General features: G+C 47.3%; 1 protein-coding gene across 1 annotated transcript in view; it reads right to left on the bottom strand.

Annotated features, from left to right (window-relative positions):
• Positions 1-3049: 3049 nt before the first annotated feature.
• Positions 3050-21390, bottom strand: part of LOC123766876 (serine-aspartate repeat-containing protein I-like) — an 83364-nt gene continuing 65023 nt past the window's right edge. The window contains exon 2 of the mRNA XM_045756328.2: positions 3050-5194. Coding sequence (XP_045612284.2) covers positions 3050-5194 — 2145 coding nt within the window. The remainder of the gene's footprint in view (positions 5195-21390) is intronic.

Below are 21390 nucleotides of genomic sequence, written 5' to 3'. Positions count from 1 at the left end.
AGAACAAGAACGCGAGGCGGCCCTGGCGAAGCGTGAGCGAGTACAGCTTGAAACAAGAAAACGTCACTTCGAGATGCAACGTGAGCACGATAAGAAGCAAGCTGATATGGCTCCAGCATGTCGTCAACAAGAACTCACCTTGGAAACTACACACCACACTCAGCGCCAACACGCTACAGCTAGTCTTCCCATAAGTTTCAATGTCTCCCATGCAAGTAAGTTAATGCCTCCATTCGTTGAGACAGAGATAGACGTGTTTTTTACCACTTTTGAAACCCTAGCTAAAAAACTTAGCTGGCCTAAAGATCAATGGTCTACCCTTCTCAGAGTGCATCTCACAGGTAGAGCTGCGGTTATTCTCAGTACCTTAGCGTCTGAGAATGACTACCAGACCCTGAAGCAAGCAGTTTTGGATGCCTACCTTCTCTTCACCGAAAGCTACAGACGAAAATTCCGTGATTTTCTAAAGGCAAGTACCACCACCTTTTTAGAATTTGCCAATACAAAGAAAAGATATTTCATGAAATGGCTGGAAGCAGCACATGTTTCTACATTTTCAGAACTCGTCAACCTCATTCTAGTTGAGGAATTCTTGAGACGTGTTCCCCCTTCCATCCGTTTATATTTAGCAGACAAAGAAGAAACCGACTACATCAGATGTGCGAAGTCGGCTGACACCTACAGCCTCATTCACCGGCTAACACCAGACCCACCTTCCAGTAAGAAGTCTTGGTATAGTTATGATAAAGTGAGTACCGATCAAGCGAGCTCCCAATTGTATTGTAAGTATTGCAAACTCTATGGACATACCATAGATAAATGTGGAAAAGCTCAATACAAAGGCTATAGTGAAACTCCTAAACCCAAACCGACTCCTCCTAAGTCCGGTAAGCCTGTGATGAATGTTGGTGTTCCTGTTAATGATCTTTCTCTGTTCAGCGAACACCTGTATCCTGGAACTGTCTCTGCCAGCAGTACAGATTCGGAGGGACGTTTCAAATTGAAGATCTTGAGGGACACAGCGGCTCTTCAGTCAATAATATTCAAATCGGCTGTGCCTAACATCACCTACACCGAGGAAACCGTCCTTATCACTGACCTCACTGTTACCACTCCGTATCCACTCGCCACAGTCCACCTGGATTGCCAGAGTCCACCTGGATTGTCCTTTCGTGACTGGTGAAGTCCAAGTCGCCATCAGGGAAAAGCCTTTTCCCATGTCTGGAGCGCAACTTCTCCTGGGCAATGACTTGGCCGAAGATCTGCAACCTTCCAACCTGATCATCATGGACAAACCCCAGGTATGTGACTCTGCAGTGGACAACCCCATCTTAAAGTATGTTCCAGCAAAGGTCCAAGAAAGTGATGAAGTTTCTCCTCCGGTTTTGGTGACCACCCGTGCACAAGCTGCACGCCCGCAACCAGCTGACTCTACTGTAACCGCTGTCCCTCAAGAACATCAGAACCTACCACAGAATCTTACTATGTTGGAGTTCCGTAAGTTACAGAGGGAGGATCCTTCATTAACACCATTATTCTTCCAGGCTGAGACTCAACCTGACAGTATCCCTGGGTTCTTCCTAGAGAATCAGTTGCTCTACCGCAGGTACAGACCCAGTAAGCTGACGGAGAATGACGATTGGGCAAATGTCGAACAACTAGTGGTTCCCACCAGCATACGGCCCGATATTCTACACCTGGCCCACGGAGCACTTTCTCACTATGGTTTTAACAAAACCTACCACGGAATTAGACAAGACTACTACTGGCCAGGTATGGTTAAAGACGTCAAAAGTTACGTGCAACAGTGTCATACATGTCAGATGGCAGGGAAACCTAACATCCCGATTCCCAAAGCTTTAATTCCTATCCAGGTGCCTGCGGAACCTTTCCACAGACTCATCATAGACTGTGTTGGTCCTTTACCCCGGACCAGTTCTGGCAACACTTACATACTAACCATCCTGTGTCCAACCACCAGATTCCCCAAAACAGTTCCTGTAAAGAACATTACGGCTGCTACGGTGGTAAAAGAACTATTGAAGATCTTCACCCAGTATGGATTTCCAAGGAAGTTCAAAGTGACTGTGGCACCAACTTCACCAGTGATCTCTTCAAGAAGACACTGGAAGAGTTCAACATCACTCAGGTATTGTCCAGTCCCTATTTTTTTTTTTTTTTTGAGATATATACAAGAGTTGTTACATTCTTGTACAGCCACTAGTACGCGTAGCGTTTCGGGCAGGTCCCTGGAATACGATCCCCTGCCGCGAAGAATCGTTGTTACATCCAAGTACACATTTTACTGTTGCGTTAAACAGAGGCTACAGTTAAGGAATTGCGCCCAGTAAATCCTCCCCGGCCAGGATACGAACCCATGACATAGCGCTTGCGGAACGCCAGGCGAGTGTCTTACCACTACACCACGGAGACTGTACTGTTCAACTGTTCAACATAACAGGCCAATTACACCTGATTAATCTTTGTATAATAGTAGCTGCCTTGTATGGGCCAATGGGCCTTCTGTAGTTACCTTTATTCTTATGTTCTTATGTGCTTCGTTCCCCATTTATCCCCTATGTATCCCCCTTGTTTTTACCTTTATCACCTGACCCTGTACGAGTATAAATCAACGAGTCCTGTAATTTCATTTCACTTGAGAATGAACCATGGAGGTTCGAAACGTGCAAATTGTATAAATAAGTGTAATGCATTCTATAGTAATTCACTTTTTTCTTCACTTTGAAATAACGAAAATGAGTTTTGGAGAACTCTTTCAGCTAAGCCCTGATGCTAGGAAAATAGTTAGAGGGATAGAAGCCCTAAACCAGAAGATAGTAAATACAGAATATGCGGTCATATTGAATGTTTAAAAGAAAATGTTTAAAAGAAAACCTGCTGCCAGTATACACATATACACATGTAGAGTGTGTGAGGTGAGGATGGTGAAGGTGGCCCACATACTGCACCATCACACCGCCTCTATGACTATATACGCCGCATATTACCATAGATGCGGGCGTCGGGAATATTGTGGAGTTGCCGGCGGTTATCTGGGCGTGCTGGCGTCCGTGTTGACGTTGACGTCGGTGTTGGCGTCCGTGTTGGCGTTGACGTTGACGTTGGCGTTGACGTCGGTGTTGGTGTTGACGTCGGTGTTGGCGTCCGTGTTGGCGTTGACGTCGGTGTTGGCGTTGACGTCGGTGTTGGCGTCCATGTTGGTGTTGACGTTGACGTCGGTGCTGGCGTCCGTGTTGGTGTTGACGTTGACGTCGGTGTTGGCGTCCGTGTTGGTGTTGACGTCCGTGTTGGAGTTGACGTCCGTGTTGGTGTTGACGTCGGTGTTGACGTCCGTGTTGGTGTTGACGTCCGTGTTGGTGTTGACGTCGGTGTTGGTGTTGACGTCCGTGTTGGTGTTGGCGTCCGAGTTGGTGTTGGCATCCGTGTTGGTGTTGACGTCCGTGTTGGTGTTGGCGTCCGTGTTGGAGTTGACGTCCGTGTTGGTGTTGACGTCGGTGTTGACGTTGGTGTTGGCGTCCGTGTTGGTGTTGGCGTCCGTGTTGGTGTTGACGTCCGTGTTGGTGTTGGCGTCCGTGTCGGTGTTGACGTCCGTGTTGGTGTTGACGTCGGTGTTGGCGTCCGTGTTGGTGTTGACGTCCGTGTTGGTGTTGACGTCGGTGTTGGTGTTGGCGTCCGTTTTGGAGTTGACGTCGGTGTTGGCGTCCGTGTTGGTGTTGACGTCCGTGTTGGTGTTGACGTCGGTGTTGGCGTCCATGTTGGTGTTGACGTCTGTGTTGGTGTTGACGTCGGTGTTGGCGTCCGTGTTGGTGTTGGCGTCCGTGTTGGTATTGACGTCGGTGTTGGCGTCGGTGTTGACGTCCGTGTTGGTGTTGACGTCGGTGTTGGCGTCCATGTTGGTGTTGACGTCGGTGTTGGCGTCCGTGTTGGTGTTGACGTCGGTGTTGGCGTCCGTGTTGGTGTTGGCGTCCGTGTTGGTGTTGGCGTCCGTGTTGGTGTTGGCGTCCGTGTTGGTGTTGGCGTCCGTGTTGGTGTTGGCGTCCGTGTTGGTGTTGACGTTGGTGTTGGCGTCCGTGTTGGTGTTGGCGTCCGTGTTGGTGTTGACGTCGGTGTTGGTGTTGACGTCGGTGTTGGTGTTGACGTCGGTGTTGGCGTCCGTGTTGGTGTTGGCGTCCGTGTTGGTGTTGGCGTCCGTGTTGGTGTTGGCGTCCGTGTTGGTGTTGGCGTCCGTGTTGGTGTTGGCGTCCGTGTTGGTGTTTGCGTCCGTGTTGGTGTTGGCGTCCGTGTTGGTGTTGGCGTCCGTGTTGGTGTTGGCGTCCGTGTCGGTGTTGGCGTCCGTGTTGGTGTTGGCGTCCGTGTTGGTGTTGGCGTCCGTGTTGGTGTTGACGTCGGTGTTGGCGTCCGTGTTGGTGTTGACGTCGGTGTTGGCGTCCGTGTTGGTGTTGACGTCGGTGTTGGCGTCCGTGTTGGTGTTGACGTCGGTGTTGGCGTCCGTGTTGGTGTTGACGTCGGTGTTGGCGTCCGTGTTGGTGTTGGCGTCCGTGTTGGTGTTGGCGTCCGTGTTGGTGTTTGCGTCCGTGTTGGTGTTGGCGTCCGTGTTGGTGTTGGCGTCCGTGTCGGTGTTGGCGTCCGTGTTGGTGTTGGCGTCCGTGTTGGTGTTGGCGTCCGTGTTGGTGTTGACGTCGGTGTTGGCGTCCGTGTTGGTGTTGACGTCGGTGTTGGCGTCCGTGTTGGTGTTGACGTCGGTGTTGGCGTCCGTGTTGGTGTTGACGTCGGTGTTGACGTCGGTGTTGGCGTCCGTGTTGGTGTTGGCGTCCGTGTTGGTGTTGGCGTCCGTGTTGGTGTTGGCGTCCGTGTTGGTGTTTGCGTCCGTGTTGGTGTTGGCGTCCGTGTTGGTGTTGGCGTCCGTGTCGGTGTTGGCGTCCGTGTTGGTGTTGGCGTCCGTGTTGGTGTTGGCGTCCGTGTTGGTGTTGACGTCGGTGTTGGCGTCCGTGTTGGTGTTGACGTCGGTGTTGGCGACCGTGTTGGTGTTGACGTCGGTGTTGGTGTTGGCGTCCGTGTTGGTGTTTGCGTCCGTGTTGGTGTTGGCGTCCGTGTTGGTGTTGGCGTCCGTGTTGGTGTTGACGTCCGTGTTGGTGTTGACGTCGGTGTTGGTGTTGACGTTAAACTGGTAGGCCTAACAACCCTCCAGAGACTGATAGGCCTTAAACTCAAAAACAAACCTAAGCTAATAACGAAAATTTTCAGCCACATAATTACTGAAAACTTTACAAAACATTAATGAAAACTAACAATTAATTTTTCTCACCTAAATGTTGGAGTATAGCTGGGAAAACTTGACGGTGGGGGGGGGGGGTAAAGCTTGAGAGTAAGAGCTTGACGGTGGGGGGTGGTAAAGCTTGAGAGTAAGAGCTTGACGGTGGGGGGGGGGTAAAGCTTGAGAGTAAGAGCTTGACGGTGGGGGGGGGGGTAAAGCTTGAGAGTAAGAGCTTGACGGTGGGGGGGGGTAAAGCTTGAGAGTAAGAGCTTGACGGTGGGGGGGGGGGTAAAGCTTGAGAGTAAGAGCTTGACGGTGGGGGGGGTAAAGCTTGAGAGTAAGAGCTCGACGGAGGGGGGGGGGTAAAGCTTGAGAGTAAGAGCTTGACGGTGGGGGGGGGGTAAAGCTTGAGAGTAAGAGCTTGACGGTGGGGGGGGGGGTAAAGCTTGAGAGTAAGAGCTTGACGGTGGGGGGGGGGGGTAAAGCTTGAGAGTAAGAGCTTGACGGTGGGGGGGGGGTAGAGCTTGAGAGTAAGAGCTTGACGGTGGGGGGGGTAGAGCTTGAGAGTAAGAGCTTGACGGTGGGGGGGTAAAGCTTGAGAGTAAGAGCTTGACGGTGGGGGGGGGTTAAAGCTTGAGAGTAAGAGGTTGACGGTTGGGGGTAAAGCTTGAGAGTAAGAGCTTGACGGTGGGGGGGGGTAAAGCTTGAGAGTAAGAGCTTGACGGTGGGGGGGTAAAGGTTGAGAGTAAGAGCTTGACGGTGGGGGGGGGTAAAGGTTGAGAGTAAGAGCTTGACGGTGGGGGGGGGTAAAGGTTGAGAGTAAGAGCTTGACGGTGGGGGGGGGGTAAAGGTTGAGAGTAAGAGCTTGACGGTGGGGGGGGGGGTAAATTTTGAGAGTAAGAGCTTGACGGTGGGGGGGGGGTAAAGCTTGAGAGTAAGAGCTTGACGGTGGGGGCTAGAGCTTGAGAGTAAGAGCTTGACGGTGGGGGGGTAGAGCTTGAGAGTAAGAGCTTGACGGTGGGGGGGGTAGAGTTTGAGAGTAAGAGCTTGACGGTGGGGGGGGGTAGAGCTTGAGAGTAAGAGCTTGACGGTGGGGGGGGGTAAAGGTTGAGAGTAAGAGCTTGACGGTGGGGGGGGGTAGAGCTTGAGAGTAAGAGCTTGACGGTGGGGGGGGGGGGTAAAGGTTGAGAGTAAGAGCTTGACGGTGGGGGGGGTAGAGCTTGAGAGTAAGAGGTTGACGGTGGGGGGGGTAGAGCTTGAGAGTAAGAGCTTGACGGTGGGGGGGGGGGTAAAGGTTGACGGTGGGGGGGGGGGGTAAAGGTTGACGGTGGGGGGGGGTAGAGCTTGAGAGTAAGAGGTTGACGGTCGGGGGGGGGGGGGGTAGAGCTTGAGAGTAAGAGGTTGACGGTGGGGGGGGTAGAGCTTGAGAGTAAGAGCTTGACGGTGGGGGGGGGTAAAGCTTGAGAGTAAGAGCTTGACGGTGGGGGGGGGGGTAGAGCTTGAGAGTAAGAGCTTGACGGTGGGGGGGGTAGAGCTTGACGGTGGGGGGGGGGGTAAAGGTTGACGGTGGGGGGGGGTAGAGCTTGACGGTGGGGGGGGGGGTAAAGCTTGAGAGTAAGAGGTTGACGGTGGGGGGGGGGTAGAGCTTGAGAGTAAGAGGTTGACGGTGGGGGGGGGGTAGAGCTTGAGAGTAAGAGGTTGACGGTGGTCGTGAGGTCGAGGGAGGAGCGTGGACCTGCGGGGCTGGAGGCTGGCGGCTCACTGGCCCGGCTGGGCGGGCGCCTGCCTCTATGTACCCATGATGGCGCCCTCACCTCTCACGTCATCATGGCCGCCCTCGGTGGCCATACATTAACCTAGTTGTATAGCATCTAGCAGCAAGGGGTATAAGGTTGAGCTTCAGTCCTTGGGCCCAGTCTGGTTGGTGTTGGTCTATATATGCAGCAGGCTCGAGGTTACTTCTAGTAGGAGGGAAGTAGGACTGCGACCGTTATTATTTAATTCCCAAAATCCCGGTCGAACCTCCCCCCCCCCCCCTGTTTTATTTTTAATTTAAATTTTTCGATGAACATTTATCCCAAAAGCCACTTATAGTCATTCATATTTTTTGGGTAAACTCATCAGCTAATTCCAGTCTTACAATATTGGTCAGTGACAATTCTAAGATACTTTTGATTTGTATGTCTAATCAAAGTCTGTTCATTTGTATTATTACGATGTTGTAATATTATTACGATGTTGTCGTCGGTTGCCCGTCCTTTACGGACAAACCAACCCAACATCCGTAGAGTGCTTAACTTAGATCAGGAGATCACCCTGTACGCTTCATACTCTCGGAGAGGCCTCAGCGTCACACATTCAGGGGGTGCGGCTCCAACACTGGTCTCGTTGTCACGTGTACACACCCAACTCGAGCCGCTGTGACTCCCCACTCTCTCCTTATTTGGTATGACCTCTTTAATCCCCCTTTCTTTGGATTGTAATTCTGTACCACCCTGTCCACAGCTGTAGTTCTCTCTCTCTCTCTCTCTCTCTCTCTCTCTCTCTCTCTCTCTCTCTCTCTCTCTCTCTCTCTCTCTCTCTCTCTCTCTCTCTCTCTCTCTCTCTCTGTCTCTCTCTCTCTCTCTGTCTCTCTCTCTCTCTCTCTCTCTCTCTCTCTCTCTCTGTCTCTCTCTCTCTCTCTCTCTCTCTCTCTCTCTCTCTCTCTCTCTCTCTCTCTCTCTCTCTCTCTCTCTCTCTCTCTCTCTCTCTCTCTCTCTCTCTCTCTCTCTCTCTCTCTCTCTCTCTCTCTCTCTCTCTCTCTCTCTCTCTCTCTCTCTCTCTCTCTCTCTCTCTCTCTCTCTCTCTCTCTCTCTCTCTCTCTCTCTCTCTCTCTCTCTCTCTCTCTCTCTCTCTCTCTCTCTCTCTCTCTTCTAAGTTCTGGGAAGCCTCACTAGGACAAGGGCAATTAACACCTATTCTTAACAAACATTTATTAACAACACAGAACATATATAAAACACTCTCATACAATATATATAGGTATATAAACTTTAACACCTTATGATATTATAACCTGGTGGCAAACCAATACCATCAGTACTCTATCAGCTGCTTATACCAAGTGGTAGCCCAACTCCTGGCTCGCCACTTGTGCTACCAACCTCACCTAGTGGGTCAAGCCTTGTAAAACATATCACACTATCAGCCCTAGAATATATATATCTGCAGGTAATCCAGCCTATAGTTGTAACTCTATAAACTTCAGTATAAGTATTCCTTGGTACAAAAATGATAACCAATCACCACCTTTCACTGCATCTTGCACGCTGATGACAATCAAGCACTCTACCAACTCCCCACAAGTAGTCAATAAGAATCGACTTGAGAATAGTCCAGGACGGACCAAAACCTCGTCGTCTCTTTACTTTCTAGTGTGTGGTTTGGTCAACATACTTCAGCCACGTTATTGTGACTCATCGCCTGCATAGTCAGTAAGAACTTCCTTCCCACATCTGGAAGTCCACTACCCTGACATCATCAGGTTCTTCCAGGTTTTTCTACCAGGATCCTCTACAGCTCTTCCAGGCTGCTGCACCAGGAAGTTTTTCTTGGACTCCAGTGGTACTCCACCACTGATTCCACAGAAGCACGTGAAACTTCACTTCATTGCTTCTCTTCACACAGTTTGAGGTCCAATTCCTCACTGTGGGGCTTGCTCCTCCACAGAGTACCACATCCACTCCTACAGGCTTAAAGTTCCACTCATTAACTTCTTCTCTGGCCTCAAAGTACTCCCATCAACTGCTTCATCAGACAAACCACAGAATTGTTCCTACGAGGACGCTCACTCGCTGATGCGTGACCAGGGCACTCACACGGCTGCCCACCAAAATGTTTCTGGATGGCTTCACAACTCTTCCTGCCGTCCAGGACTTGACCCCACACGTTTCCAGATTGATTCCAGAGCTGAAACGTCTGCACACTTCCTTCCTCTTGAAGGTATATCAACTACTGTAAAGTCGTGTTCTTGTTTACTTACAAACCTAATTCTTTCTTGTACTTTGCAAGAGAGATGCTTGTGAGCGACACTGGTGTGTAGTTAACTGCCTCTTCTCTATCTCCTTTCTTGTAGATTAGCACCACATTTGTCTCCTTCCAGCAGCTGGCTATTCTCTCTGTGTAAGTGACACGTTATACATTAGTGCTAGAGGTATGCTGAGGGTCTGTGCTGCTTCTTTCAACATCCATGGTGATATTCTCTCTGGCCCAGTAGCTATAGTTACATCCAGTGTTGCTAGCTGTATTCTTACTTGCTCTGCTGTTACCTCAATAATTAGCAGTTTCTCATCAGGGCTGCTTCCTCATCTAGCTCTGGGAGCTGTTCAGGGTCAGTAGTGATCACTCCATGGAAGCTGACATTGTGCTCCTCACACATTTCTCTATCATTTTCTGTATACTGGCCTCCCCATGTTCGTAACCTGGTTACTTGGTCATTCACTGTCATTTTCATTTTTTTTTTTTTGAGATATATACAAGAGTTGTTACATTCTTGTACAGCCACTAGTACGCGTAGCGTTTCGGGCAGGTCCCTGGAATACGATCCCCGCCGCGAAGAATCGTTTTTTCATCCAAGTACACATTTTACTGTTGCGTTAAACAGAGGCTACAGTTAAGGAATTGCGCCCAGTAAATCCTTCCCGGCCAGGATACGAACCCATGACATAGCGCTCGCGGAACGCCAGGCGAGTGTCTTACCACTACACCACGGAGAACGGAGACTGTAGTGCCGACTACACCGCCGCTTTGTCGGTTGTTGTGTTTGTCTTATATGGCTATGTGGGAGTCTCGGTTGTCTCTTTGCTTGGTTTGTCTTATATGGCTATGTGGGAGTCTCGGTTGTCTCTTTGCTTGGGAGACAATATCACTTTCATTATTTCTTTCTGCCAATCTTCTTATGTTTATGTAGTCATTCCTGGCCCTGTTGCACTTATTCCGGTTTATCTCTGGCCTTTGTCTTCTGTATTTCCTCCACTTCCTCCTGCTTCTTGCTTATGCTTGCTGGCACTCTCTACACCCCGGAGTTATTGAATGTTCTCCTACTGTTTACCCTTAATGGTGTGTGTGTGTGTGTGTGTGTGTGTGTGTGTGTGTGTGTGTGTGTGTGTGTGTGTGTGTGTGTGTGTGTGTGTGTGTGTGTGTGTGTGTGTACTCACCTAGTTGTGCTTGCGGGGGTTGAGCTCTGGCTCTTTGGTCCCGCCTCTCAACCGTCAACCAACAGGTGTACAGGTTCCTGAGCCTATTGGGCTCTATCATATCTACACTTGAAACTGTGTATGGAGTCAGCCTCCACCACATCACTGCCTAATGCATTCCATTTGTCAACCACTCTGACACTAAAAAAGTTCTTTCTAATATCTCTGTGGCTCATTTGGACACTTAGTTTCCACCTGTGTCCCCTTGTGCGTGTTCCCCTTGTGTTAAACAGCCTGTTTTTATCAACCCTGTCGATTCCCTTGAGGATCTTGAATGTGGTGATCATGTCCCCCCTAACTCTTCTGTCTTCCAACGAAGTGAGATTCAATTCCCGTAGTCTCTCCTCGTAGCTCATACCTCTCAGCTCGGGTACTAGTCTGGTGGCAAACCTTTGAACCTTTTCCATTTTAGTCTTATGCTTGACTAAATATGGATTCCATGCTGGTGCCGCATACTCCAGGATTGGTCTGACATATGTGGTATATAATGTTCTGAAAGATTCCTTACACAAGTTTCTAAAGGCCGTTCTTATGTTAGCTAACCTGGCATATGCTGCTGCTGTTATCCTCTTGATATGAGCTTCAGGGGACAGGTCTGGCGTGATATCAACCCCCAGGTTTTTCTCTCTCTCGGACTCTTGAAGTATTTCATCTCCCAAGTGATACATTGTATCTGGTCTCCTGCTTCCCACCCCTATTTTCATTACATTACATTTGCTTGGATTAAACTCTAACAGCCATTTGTTCGACCATTCCTGCAGCTTGTCCAGGTCTTCTTGAAGCCTCAAGCTGTCCTCCTCTGTCTTAATCCTTCTCATAATTTTGGCGTCGTCAGCAAACATTGAGAGGAATGAGTCTATACCCTCTGGGAGATCATTTACGTATATCAGAAACAGGATAGGTCCAAGTACAGAGCCCTGTGGGACTCCATTGGTGACTTCACACCAGTCTGAGGTCTCACCCCTCACTGTAACTCTCTGCTTCCTATTGTTTAGGTACTCCCTTATCCACTGGAGCGCCCTACCAGTTACTCCTGCCTGTTTCTCCAGCTTATGCATCAACCTTTTATGGGGTACTGTGTCAAAGGCTTTCCGACAGTCCAAAAAAATGCAGTCCGCCCACCCTTCTCTTTCTTGTTTAATCTTTGTCACCTGATCGTAGAATTCTATCAAGCCTGTAAGGCAAGATTTACCCTCCCTGAACCCATGTTGATGGGTTGTCACGAAGTCTCTTCTCTCCAGATGTGTTACTAGGTTTTTTCTCACAATCTTCTCCATCACCTTGCATGGTATACAAGTTAAGGACACTGGCCAGTAGTTCAGTGCCTCTTGTCTGTCACCCTTTTTGTATATTGGTACTACATTAGCAGTCTTCCATATTTCTGGTAGGTCCCCCGTTTCCAGTGACCTACTATACACTATGGAGAGTGGTAGGCAAAGTGCTCCTGCACACTCTTTCAATACCCATGGCGAGATTCCATCCGGCCCAACAGCTTTTCTCACATCCAGCTCCAATAGGTGCTTCTTGACCTCATCTCTTGTAATTTCGAACCTATCCAAGGTCACCTGGTTTGCTGCCACCTCTTCTAGTGTCGCGATATCTCCCTGTTCTATTGTAAAGACCTCCTGGAACCTTTTGTTGAGTTCTTCACACACCTCTTTGTCATTCTCTGTGTACCTGTCCTCGCCCACTCTAAGTTTCATCACCTGTTCCTTCACTGTTGTCTTCCTCCTGATGTGACTGTGTAGTAGCTTTGGTTCGGTCTTGGCTTTATTAGCTATATCATTTTCACACCTTTTCTCAGCTGCTCTTCTCACACTGACATACTCGTTCCTGGTTCTCTGGTATCTCTCTCTACTTTCTGGTGTTCTGTTATTACGGAAGTTCCTCCATGCCCTTTTGTTCTGCTCCTTTGCTTTCATACATTCCTTATTAAACCACGGATTCTTCCTTTGCTTCTCTGTTTTTTCCTGTCGGGCTGGGACAAACCTGCTTACAGCCTCCTGACATTTTTGGGTGACATAGTCCATCATGTCTTGTACGGACTTGGTTCCGAGTTCTGTGTCCCAATGTATATCTCATAGGAATTTATTCATTTCCTCATAGTTTCCCTTTCGGTACGCCAGCCCTTTGGTTCCCAGTTCTTTTTTGAGGGTGATAATTCCCAGCTCAACCAGGTACTCAAAGCTCAATACACTATGATCACTCATTCCCAAGGGGGCTTCCAACTTAACTTCCCTTATATCCGACTCATTTAGGGTAAATATCAGATCAAGCAAGGCTGGATCATCCCCTCCTCTCATTCTTTTCGGTCCCTTGACGTGTTGACTTAGAAAGTTTCTTGTTGCCACATCCAGCAGCTTAGCTCTCCATGTGTCTGGGCCTCCATGTGGGTCTCTGTTCCCCCAATCTATTTTCCCATGGTTGAAGTCTCCCATGATTAGAAGTCTGGATCCGTTCCTGCTAGCCACAGAAGCTGCTCTCTCTATTATATTGATGGTGGCCATGTTGTTTCTATCATATTCCTGTCTGGGTCTTCTGTCATTCGGTGGGGGGTTATATATGACTACTATTATAATTTTCTGTCCTCCAGTTGCTATGGTGCCTGATATGTAGTCACTGAAACCTTCACAGTTCTGAATTATCATCTCTTCGAAACTCCAACCTTCTCTTAGTAGCAAAGCTACACCACCTCCTCCTCTCCCTTCTCTCTCTTTCCTCACTACATAGTAGCCCTGTGGAAACACTGCGTTTGTTATGATTTTCGTTAACTTTGTTTCTGTGAGTGCTATTATGTCTGGGTTTTCTTCTAGTGCCCATTCTCCAAGTTCACTTGTTCTATTTGAAATCCCCCATCACACACACATCTGTGTGTGTGTGTGTGTGTGTGTGTGTGTGTGTGTGTGTGTGTGTGTGTGTGTGTGTGTGTGTGTGTGTGTGTGTGTGTGTGTGTGTGTACTCACCTAATTGTGCTTGCGGGGGTTGAGCTCTGGCTCTTTGGTCCCGCCTCTCAACCGTCAATCAACTGGTGTACAGATTCCTGAGCCTATTGGGCTCTATCATATCTACATTTGAAACTGTGTATGGAGTCAGCCTCCACCACATCACTTCCTAATGCATTCCATTTACTAACTACTCTGACACTGAAAAAGTTCTTTCTAACGTCTCTGTGGCTCATTTGGGTACTCAGCTTCCACCTGTGTCCCCTTGTTCGCGTCCCACCAGTGTTGAATAGTTCATCCTTGTTTACCCGGTCGATTCCCCTGAGGATTTTGTAGGTTGTGATCATGTCCCCCCTTACTCTTCTGTCTTCCAGTGTCGTGAGGTGCATTTCCCGCAGCCTTTCCTCATAACTCATGCTTCTTAGTTCTGGGACTAGTCTAGTAGCATACCTTTGGACTTTTTCCAGCTTCGTCTTGTGCTTGACAAGGTACGGGGTCCATGCTGGGGCCGCATACTCCAGGATTGGTCTTACATATGTGGTGTACAAGATTCTGAATGATTCCTTACACAGGTTCCTGAACGCCGTTCTGATGTTAGCCAGCCTCGCATATGCCGCAGACGTTATTCTCTTTATGTGGGCTTCAGGAGACAGGTTTGGTGTGATATCAACTCCTAGATCTTTCTCTCTGTCTGTTTCATTAAGTACTTCATCTCCTATTCTGTATCCTGTGCCTGGCCTCCTGTTTCCACTGCCTAGTTTCATTACTTTGCATTTACTCGGGTTGAACTTCAACAGCCATTTGTTGGACCATTCACTCAGTCTATCCAGGTCATCTTGTAGCCTCCTACTATCATCCTCTGTTTCAATGTGTGTGTGTGTGTGTGTGTGTGTGTGTGTGTGTGTGTGTGTGTACTTACCCAGTACAGATGTATGTATTCACCTAGTACAGGTGTGTGTACTAACCTAGTTGTGATTGTGGGAGTTGAGCCCCACAATGGTCCCGCCTCTCAACCATCAATCTGCTGGTGTACAGATTCCTGAGCCTATTGGGCTCTATCAAATCTACATTTGAAACTGTGTATGGAATCAGCCTCCAGCACATCACTGCCTAATGCATTCCATTTGCTAGCTACTCTGACACTGAACAAATTCTTTCTAATGTCTCTGTGGCTCATTTGGGTACTCAGCTTCCACCTGTGTCCCCTTATGTGTGTACCACTCGTGTTAAATAATTCATCCTTATCTACCCTGTCAATTCCCCTGAGAATTCTGTATGTGGTGATCATGTCTCCCCGAACTCTTCTGTCTTTCAGCGACGTGAAGTACATTTCCCGCAGCCTTTCCTCGTAACTCATGCCTCTTAGTTCTGGGACTAGCCTAGTGGCATACCTTTGAACTTTTTCCAGCTTCGTCTTGTGCTTGACAAGGTACGGGCTCCATGCTGGGGCCGCATACTCCAGGACTGCCCTTACATATATGGTATTCAAGGTTCTAATTGAGTCCTTACACAGCTTTCTGAATTCTGAGAATAAGGAGGTAGAGGGTACATGGAGGATATGGGGTGAGGGGGGAGGAAGGATAGGGAGAGTATGGGATGAAGGGGGAGGGGGGGACATAGTGGGAATGGGGGAGGGGGGGACATAGTGGGAATGGGGGAGGGGGGACATAGTGGGAATGGGGGAGGGGGTGACAGGGTTGGAATAGGGTGGGGCGGGAGGGAGGGTTGGGTAAACATTTGGGTGGGGGCAGGTAGGGTGAAGGGAAGGGAGGGTTTCTATGCATAGGGGGGATGGCATCCCAGCAACGCCCTCCCCTCGGGTGTTGCTGGGATGCTGGTTGTGGGTTCCCCTCTTGTCTCTGGGACTGTTGTGTTGGGGGCTGTGATTTCCTGGTTTACTTCTCTCTCCCTGCGCTTCTTCCTTGCCTCTGTCGCCATGGCTCTCTCCTTCTTCGTCCAGTCCCTCTGCATACAGCAGATGACTCTTCCTTTCTAGAATATCCTTCTCCGTGGCCTCATTTGCAGTTATGTGGGTAAGGCAATTATTCTTTCTTAAATCACTAATGGGCTGTAACTAATGGCAATGTGTTGCACAAAACCCCACAGTGGGGGGTTATTTTAATTATTTATTGATTAAATTAAAAAATCAGTAATAAAGATTTTAAATTATAGTTTGTATTATTACAAATTCAGTACTGTATTATCCTTATTAAATCATGTTGACCATGGATCATTAAGATCTCATGTTGATATGTAATAGTCATATTTCTTTTGAACTGCTAATCCATGCTAATCATTCATTAAATTGTGCATTATGTCTCAATTTTTCACTTCCTTGGATATACTGTACAGTACAAAAAGATAGGATAAAAATAAACCAGTAATATTTCTTTCATTATATTTTTCATTTAAATAACTGCATCAATATTTTTACAGCTGACAGGATTTGTTTTCCCATACAGGTGCATTATTTGTTAAAAAAAATTTGGTTTATTGTTACACACAATGGTGCTACATAGCCTTCCCAGCTTGGTGCCTTCTTTTAATACTTACTGATTAAAAAATAAATAATAAATACATTTTATTCAGGAAAAGTACATACAGTTGATTTACAAACATAATGTTGGATTTATAGACACAGCTAGTACATACAATACCTAAAGTCACTAATACTCATAGCATTTCGGGCAAGGTGTGGGGGAAAAAACACAGACTAAAACTTAGTAATCGGGATTAGGTATAAATTGTGTTGAAAGAAGGAATAAAAAATACAAAAAGGGGGGTTAACATAGCATAAATCAGCAATTGCACATGTTGGTGAACAGCGTTGTTTAAAAAATAGCAAGACAGAGGGTTGACATTTAGGAGGTAAGTTAGGTTACATGGAGTTAATTAGGCAGTACTTGGTTTAACTCTTAAACTGGTTGAGAGAGATACAGCCTTTGACATGATTCGGGAGGTCATTCCACATTCTGGGTCCCTTGATTTGTAGAGCACTTCTAGTTTGGTTACACACAGCCAAATTGTGTAACAGGAAGAGGTCTTGGACACAAATTTGTTCCATGCTAAATGTAGAGGAATCAGCTGAGTATTCCTCAAATAAAATAAGTTACCTCAGCTTATAAGGTAAATAAAATAAGCATTTCTCAAATAAGTAGCTGCCTCACCTCACTGCCTTACTGCTACATAGCCTTCCCGGCATGGTGCCTTTTTTTGATAATTACTTGTTCCACACCCAAATTGTATAACAGGAAGAGGTCTTGGACCCCTACTTCCCTCTCTCTTTTTTAATAGTCTATATAATCATAATTATAGCTTTAAGTATTCAATGAATAAAGTTTGTGACATTTTTACCCTTCTCCTTACCTAACATCATTTGTGCAGCATATTTATATTTTATATCTCACCCAGAATTAATTTAAAAATAAAACCAAACTAAATAAATTAGAAATGGGTATGTATAGCTAAGGTACACCCTTACTACTAGGTGAACAGGGGCATTTGGTGATAGTAAATGATCCCATCAGGCAGGGCTAATCACCTTCTCTCATATTTCATGTTCACCAGTGTTTATTTACTTAATAACTACTGGTATAATATCTTGCTATTATAAAACTAATTCTACTATCATCAAACACATATTTACTTTAAGTTTCAAGCAGAGAATGCTTATATAACTAACACGAAGGACTCCTCTTCACTAAATTCATTTTTTATAATCTTTTGTTTATGTTCCAAAATCTTAAAATCGATCCCAGTGTTATGTAGTAGAGAAAAATTGAGTTATATCCAGTTTATGTAAAGCTACGAGTGGTCGAAACCACACTTAGATCCCAGAATGAACTTACGAAGGTTTTTCCACTTAGTGTAGCTACCTGAATACCGCCGTAGCCGCCACGAAGGCGCTAAGAAGGAAAACATTTGTAGCTAAGAGGAAAAACCTTCGTAAGTACCTTCCTGAATCCGGCCCCAGAACTTTAGTTCCACCAGCAAAGAACCCGGTTGCGACCCATTGTGGCCGTAACATGCATAATAAATTAACTAAACTAAAACATTCAATGCTAAATTGCACAATAATCAACGTTTACCAATTAGGAATAATCCAAAATTTTATGATACTTCGGTTTAAGATTCTGTTTGTTGAACTTCAAGTGTTGTTTTTGTGTATATTTTTCAACAAAATAACTATGAAAAATCATAAAATATGTAATATCTTTTACAGGTAAAAGTTAATTATACTTTTATTGATAAATTTACTATAATTTTAAAATGCAAAATCAATTTAAAATAAGAAACAGTATTTCAGATTTTATATTGTGTTCAGTACTTGTATTAAATGTTATATGTTGTGTAAAGATACAATTATTATAGTTAGCTATCAAAGATTATATTTAAGCGTTTTCTATAGTTTGTTTTGTGTTGGTGAGAGGATAACTTCTTTCTTTGTGATTTACCTGCTTACCTGAGTTTACCTGGGGGCCACTAACATTTTAGTGGCCTCGACGAGGACAGGAAGGCGGCGGCTTGTCAAAGGCTCCCCCTTTGTCCTTTTTTTTCAGGAAAATTCCTATGCGGGCCCTAAGCCTCTGGCTGGCCCACTAAGTGTTTTTTTTTTTGTTTTTATTATTATTATTTTCTACCACAGACGTGGCCACACATTTACAATGCTAACCAGCATATATACATTTTATTCTGTCCTCCATGGACAGGGTTAGAGATGTGTTAAACATATAGTTCAAGGGTTTATTGAACACTCAACCACAGAAGGTGATTCGGTGCTTTTAAAATGCTAAGCTAACTTACATACGTAAATACATAGATACACAGATTTACGTACGCCCTACATAAAGTGTTTGATGTGTCTTTTACATAGTGTCATTAATGTGCATTGACAAAGGTGAAATGTAATTCTGATCAGCTTCCATATATACTTTATACACATGCATATACATACACACACACATATACATACATATATACACACACACATATACATACATATATACACACACACACACACACATGCATTCACATACATTTGTCTCGTTTACTCTGACAGGGTGAGATAGCTGATAAAGAAACTAGTGTGCAATTAAGCACTTAATCACTGAAGGTGATGAAGGTGCTTTTACAAGCTCAGGTTATATAGTTACATCATATATATACATTATATAATTGATATATTACATGGTCAATCTTGGATACAAGTCCAATATATCATCAAGTGTTCCAGTACTCATATAGTAATTACAGAGTTCAGCATACCTTAGCCCAGGAGGGCGAAAGTCAGTCAGTATGGGACATTCTACAATATAATGTTCAAGAGAGTGCATGTTTTCTCTTTCACAAAGTTGACACATTGTGTACTCGACATTTGGGTTTTGAGAAAGCTGCCAGATACGTCTATATCCCAGGCGTATTCTGGCCTAAGTGTTGCTTGTTTCTGTTTTACTTGGGCGGAGTATGAGTATTTATGACTCGTATGGTCGCTTCAGTAAGATTTTGTCCCATGTGTTTAACAACTTCTTCTGCTCTGTTGAATCTAAGTTGAAATCTTAATGGGTTTGTAACTGTGCACTGTGTTAGATAATGTTCCAGTGGTCTGTCGGGCATTTCTCCACAGTGCTGACATTTCCTCTCATCTTCCGGAACCTGTAAGCCTATTTCCCATGCACATGGGTATCCAAGCCTGATGCGATGTAAGTGTACTTCTGTTGCTCTACTGTTCCCTTTCATCAAACTAAGTGGTTCGTAGTTGGTTGAATTCTTGTACCAACCCACAGATCCTGATGTTGCAACTGCTGTGGTGTGGTCACTGTACATCTTTTGCATTGCTCTGTTTCTAATTACTTTCTTAATCTGTAATAGACTCTGTGGTATGTAAATGTCTTCATTTCTTCTCTTAGTTGCAAGTTTTGCAGCTTCGTCTGCAATGTCATTTCCTATTCTTCCCACATGACTTGGCACCCGGTTGATAAGTACCCGTCGGCGTTGATGTTTGAGTGTTTGCATTAATTTTTTTGTCCTAATGATTTTTTCTAGTTGGATTTTGAAGTTCAGCAGAGTTATGGCAGTTACGGCTTCGGCGGGTAGGCGGTTCTATGGGTTAATAACCCTGTGGGTAGAAAACCATTTCCTGTTCTCAGTCCAACATTGCGGCTTGTTGAGCTTGAAACTGTTGTTCCTTGTTGGTGTTACATCTGACCTGAAGAAGAAGTTGTCCGGATCAACATCCTCCAAATTGTTCAGTATTTTAAAGGTTTCAATGAGTACATAATTTTCCCCACAGAGTTTCCTACCGTGTGCTCCCCCACTCACACTGTACCGTGTGCTCCCCCACTCACACTGTACCGTGTGCTCCCCACTCACACTGTACCGTGTGCCCCCCCACTCACACTGTACCGTGTGCCCCCCACTCACACTGTACCTTGTGCCCCCCCACTCACACTGTACCGTGTGCCCCCCCACTCACACTGTACCGTGTGCCCCCCCCACTCACACTGTACCTTGTGCCCCCCCACTCACACTGTACCGTGTGCTCCCCACTCACACTGTACCTTGTGCCCCCCCACTCACACTGTACCTTGTGCCCCCCCACTCACACTGTACCGTGTGCTCCCCACTCACACTGTACCGTGTGCTCCCCACTCACACTGTACCGTGTGCTGCCCCACTCACACTGTACCGTGTGCTGCCCCACTCACACTGTACCGTGTGCTGCCCCACTCACACTGTACCGTGTGCTCCCCCACTCACACTGTACCGTGTGCTCCCCCACTCACACTGTACCGTGTGCTCCCGCACTCACACTGTACCGTGTGCTCCCCCACTCACACTGTACCGTGTGCTCCCCCACTCACACTGTACCGTGTGCTCCCCCACTCACACTGTACCGTGTGCTCCCCCACTCACACTGTACCGTGTGCTGCCCCACTCACACTGTACCGTGTGCTGCCCCACTCACACTGTACCGTGTGCTGCCCCACTCACACTGTACCGTGTGCTGCCCCACTCACACTGTACCGTGTGCTCCCCCACTCACACTGTACCGTGTGCTGCCCCACTCACACTGTACCGTGTGCTGCCCCACTCACACTGTACCGTGTGCTGCCCCACTCACACTGTACCGTGTGCTGCCCCACTCACATTGTACCGTGTGCTGCCCCACTCACACTGTACCGTGTGCTGCCCCACTCACACTGTACCGTGTGCTCCCCCACTCACACTGTACCGTGTGCTCCCCCACTCACACTGTACCGTGTGCTCCCCCACTCACACTGTACCGTGTGCTCCCCCACTCACACTGTACCGTGTGCTGCCCCACTCACACTGTACCGTGTGCTGCCCCACTCACACTGTACCGTGTGCTCCCCACTCACACTGTACCGTGTGCTGCCCCACTCACACTGTACCGTGTGCTGCCCCACTCACACTGTACCGTGTGCTGCCCCACTCACACTGTACCGTGTGCTCCCCACTCACACTGTACCGTGTGCTTCACACTCACACTGTACCGTGTGCTCCCCACTCACACTGTACCGTGTGCTCCCCCACTCACACTGTACCGTGTGCTCCCCCACTCACACTGTACCGTGTGCTGCCCCACTCACACTGTACCGTGTGCTCCCCACTCACACTGTACCGTGTGCTTCACACTCACACTGTACCGTGTGCTCCCCACTCACACTGTACCGTGTGCTCCCCACTCACACTGTACCGTGTGCTCCCCACTCACACTGTACCGTGTGCTTCACACTCACACTGTACCGTGTGCTCCCCACTCACACTGTACCGTGTGCTCCCCCACTCACACTGTACCGTGTGCTCCCCCACTCACACTGTACCGTGTGCTCCCCCACTCACACTGTACCGTGTGCTTCACACTCACACTGTACCGTGTGCTCCCCACTCACACTGTACCGTGTGCTCCCCCACTCAC

Source organism: Procambarus clarkii, chromosome 5 (genome assembly GCF_040958095.1).
Source record: "Procambarus clarkii isolate CNS0578487 chromosome 5, FALCON_Pclarkii_2.0, whole genome shotgun sequence".
Classification (NCBI taxonomy): Eukaryota; Metazoa; Arthropoda; class Malacostraca; order Decapoda; family Cambaridae; genus Procambarus; species Procambarus clarkii.
The sequence above is the reverse complement of the archived record's forward strand: the minus strand, read 5'-3'. Positions and strand labels throughout refer to the sequence as shown.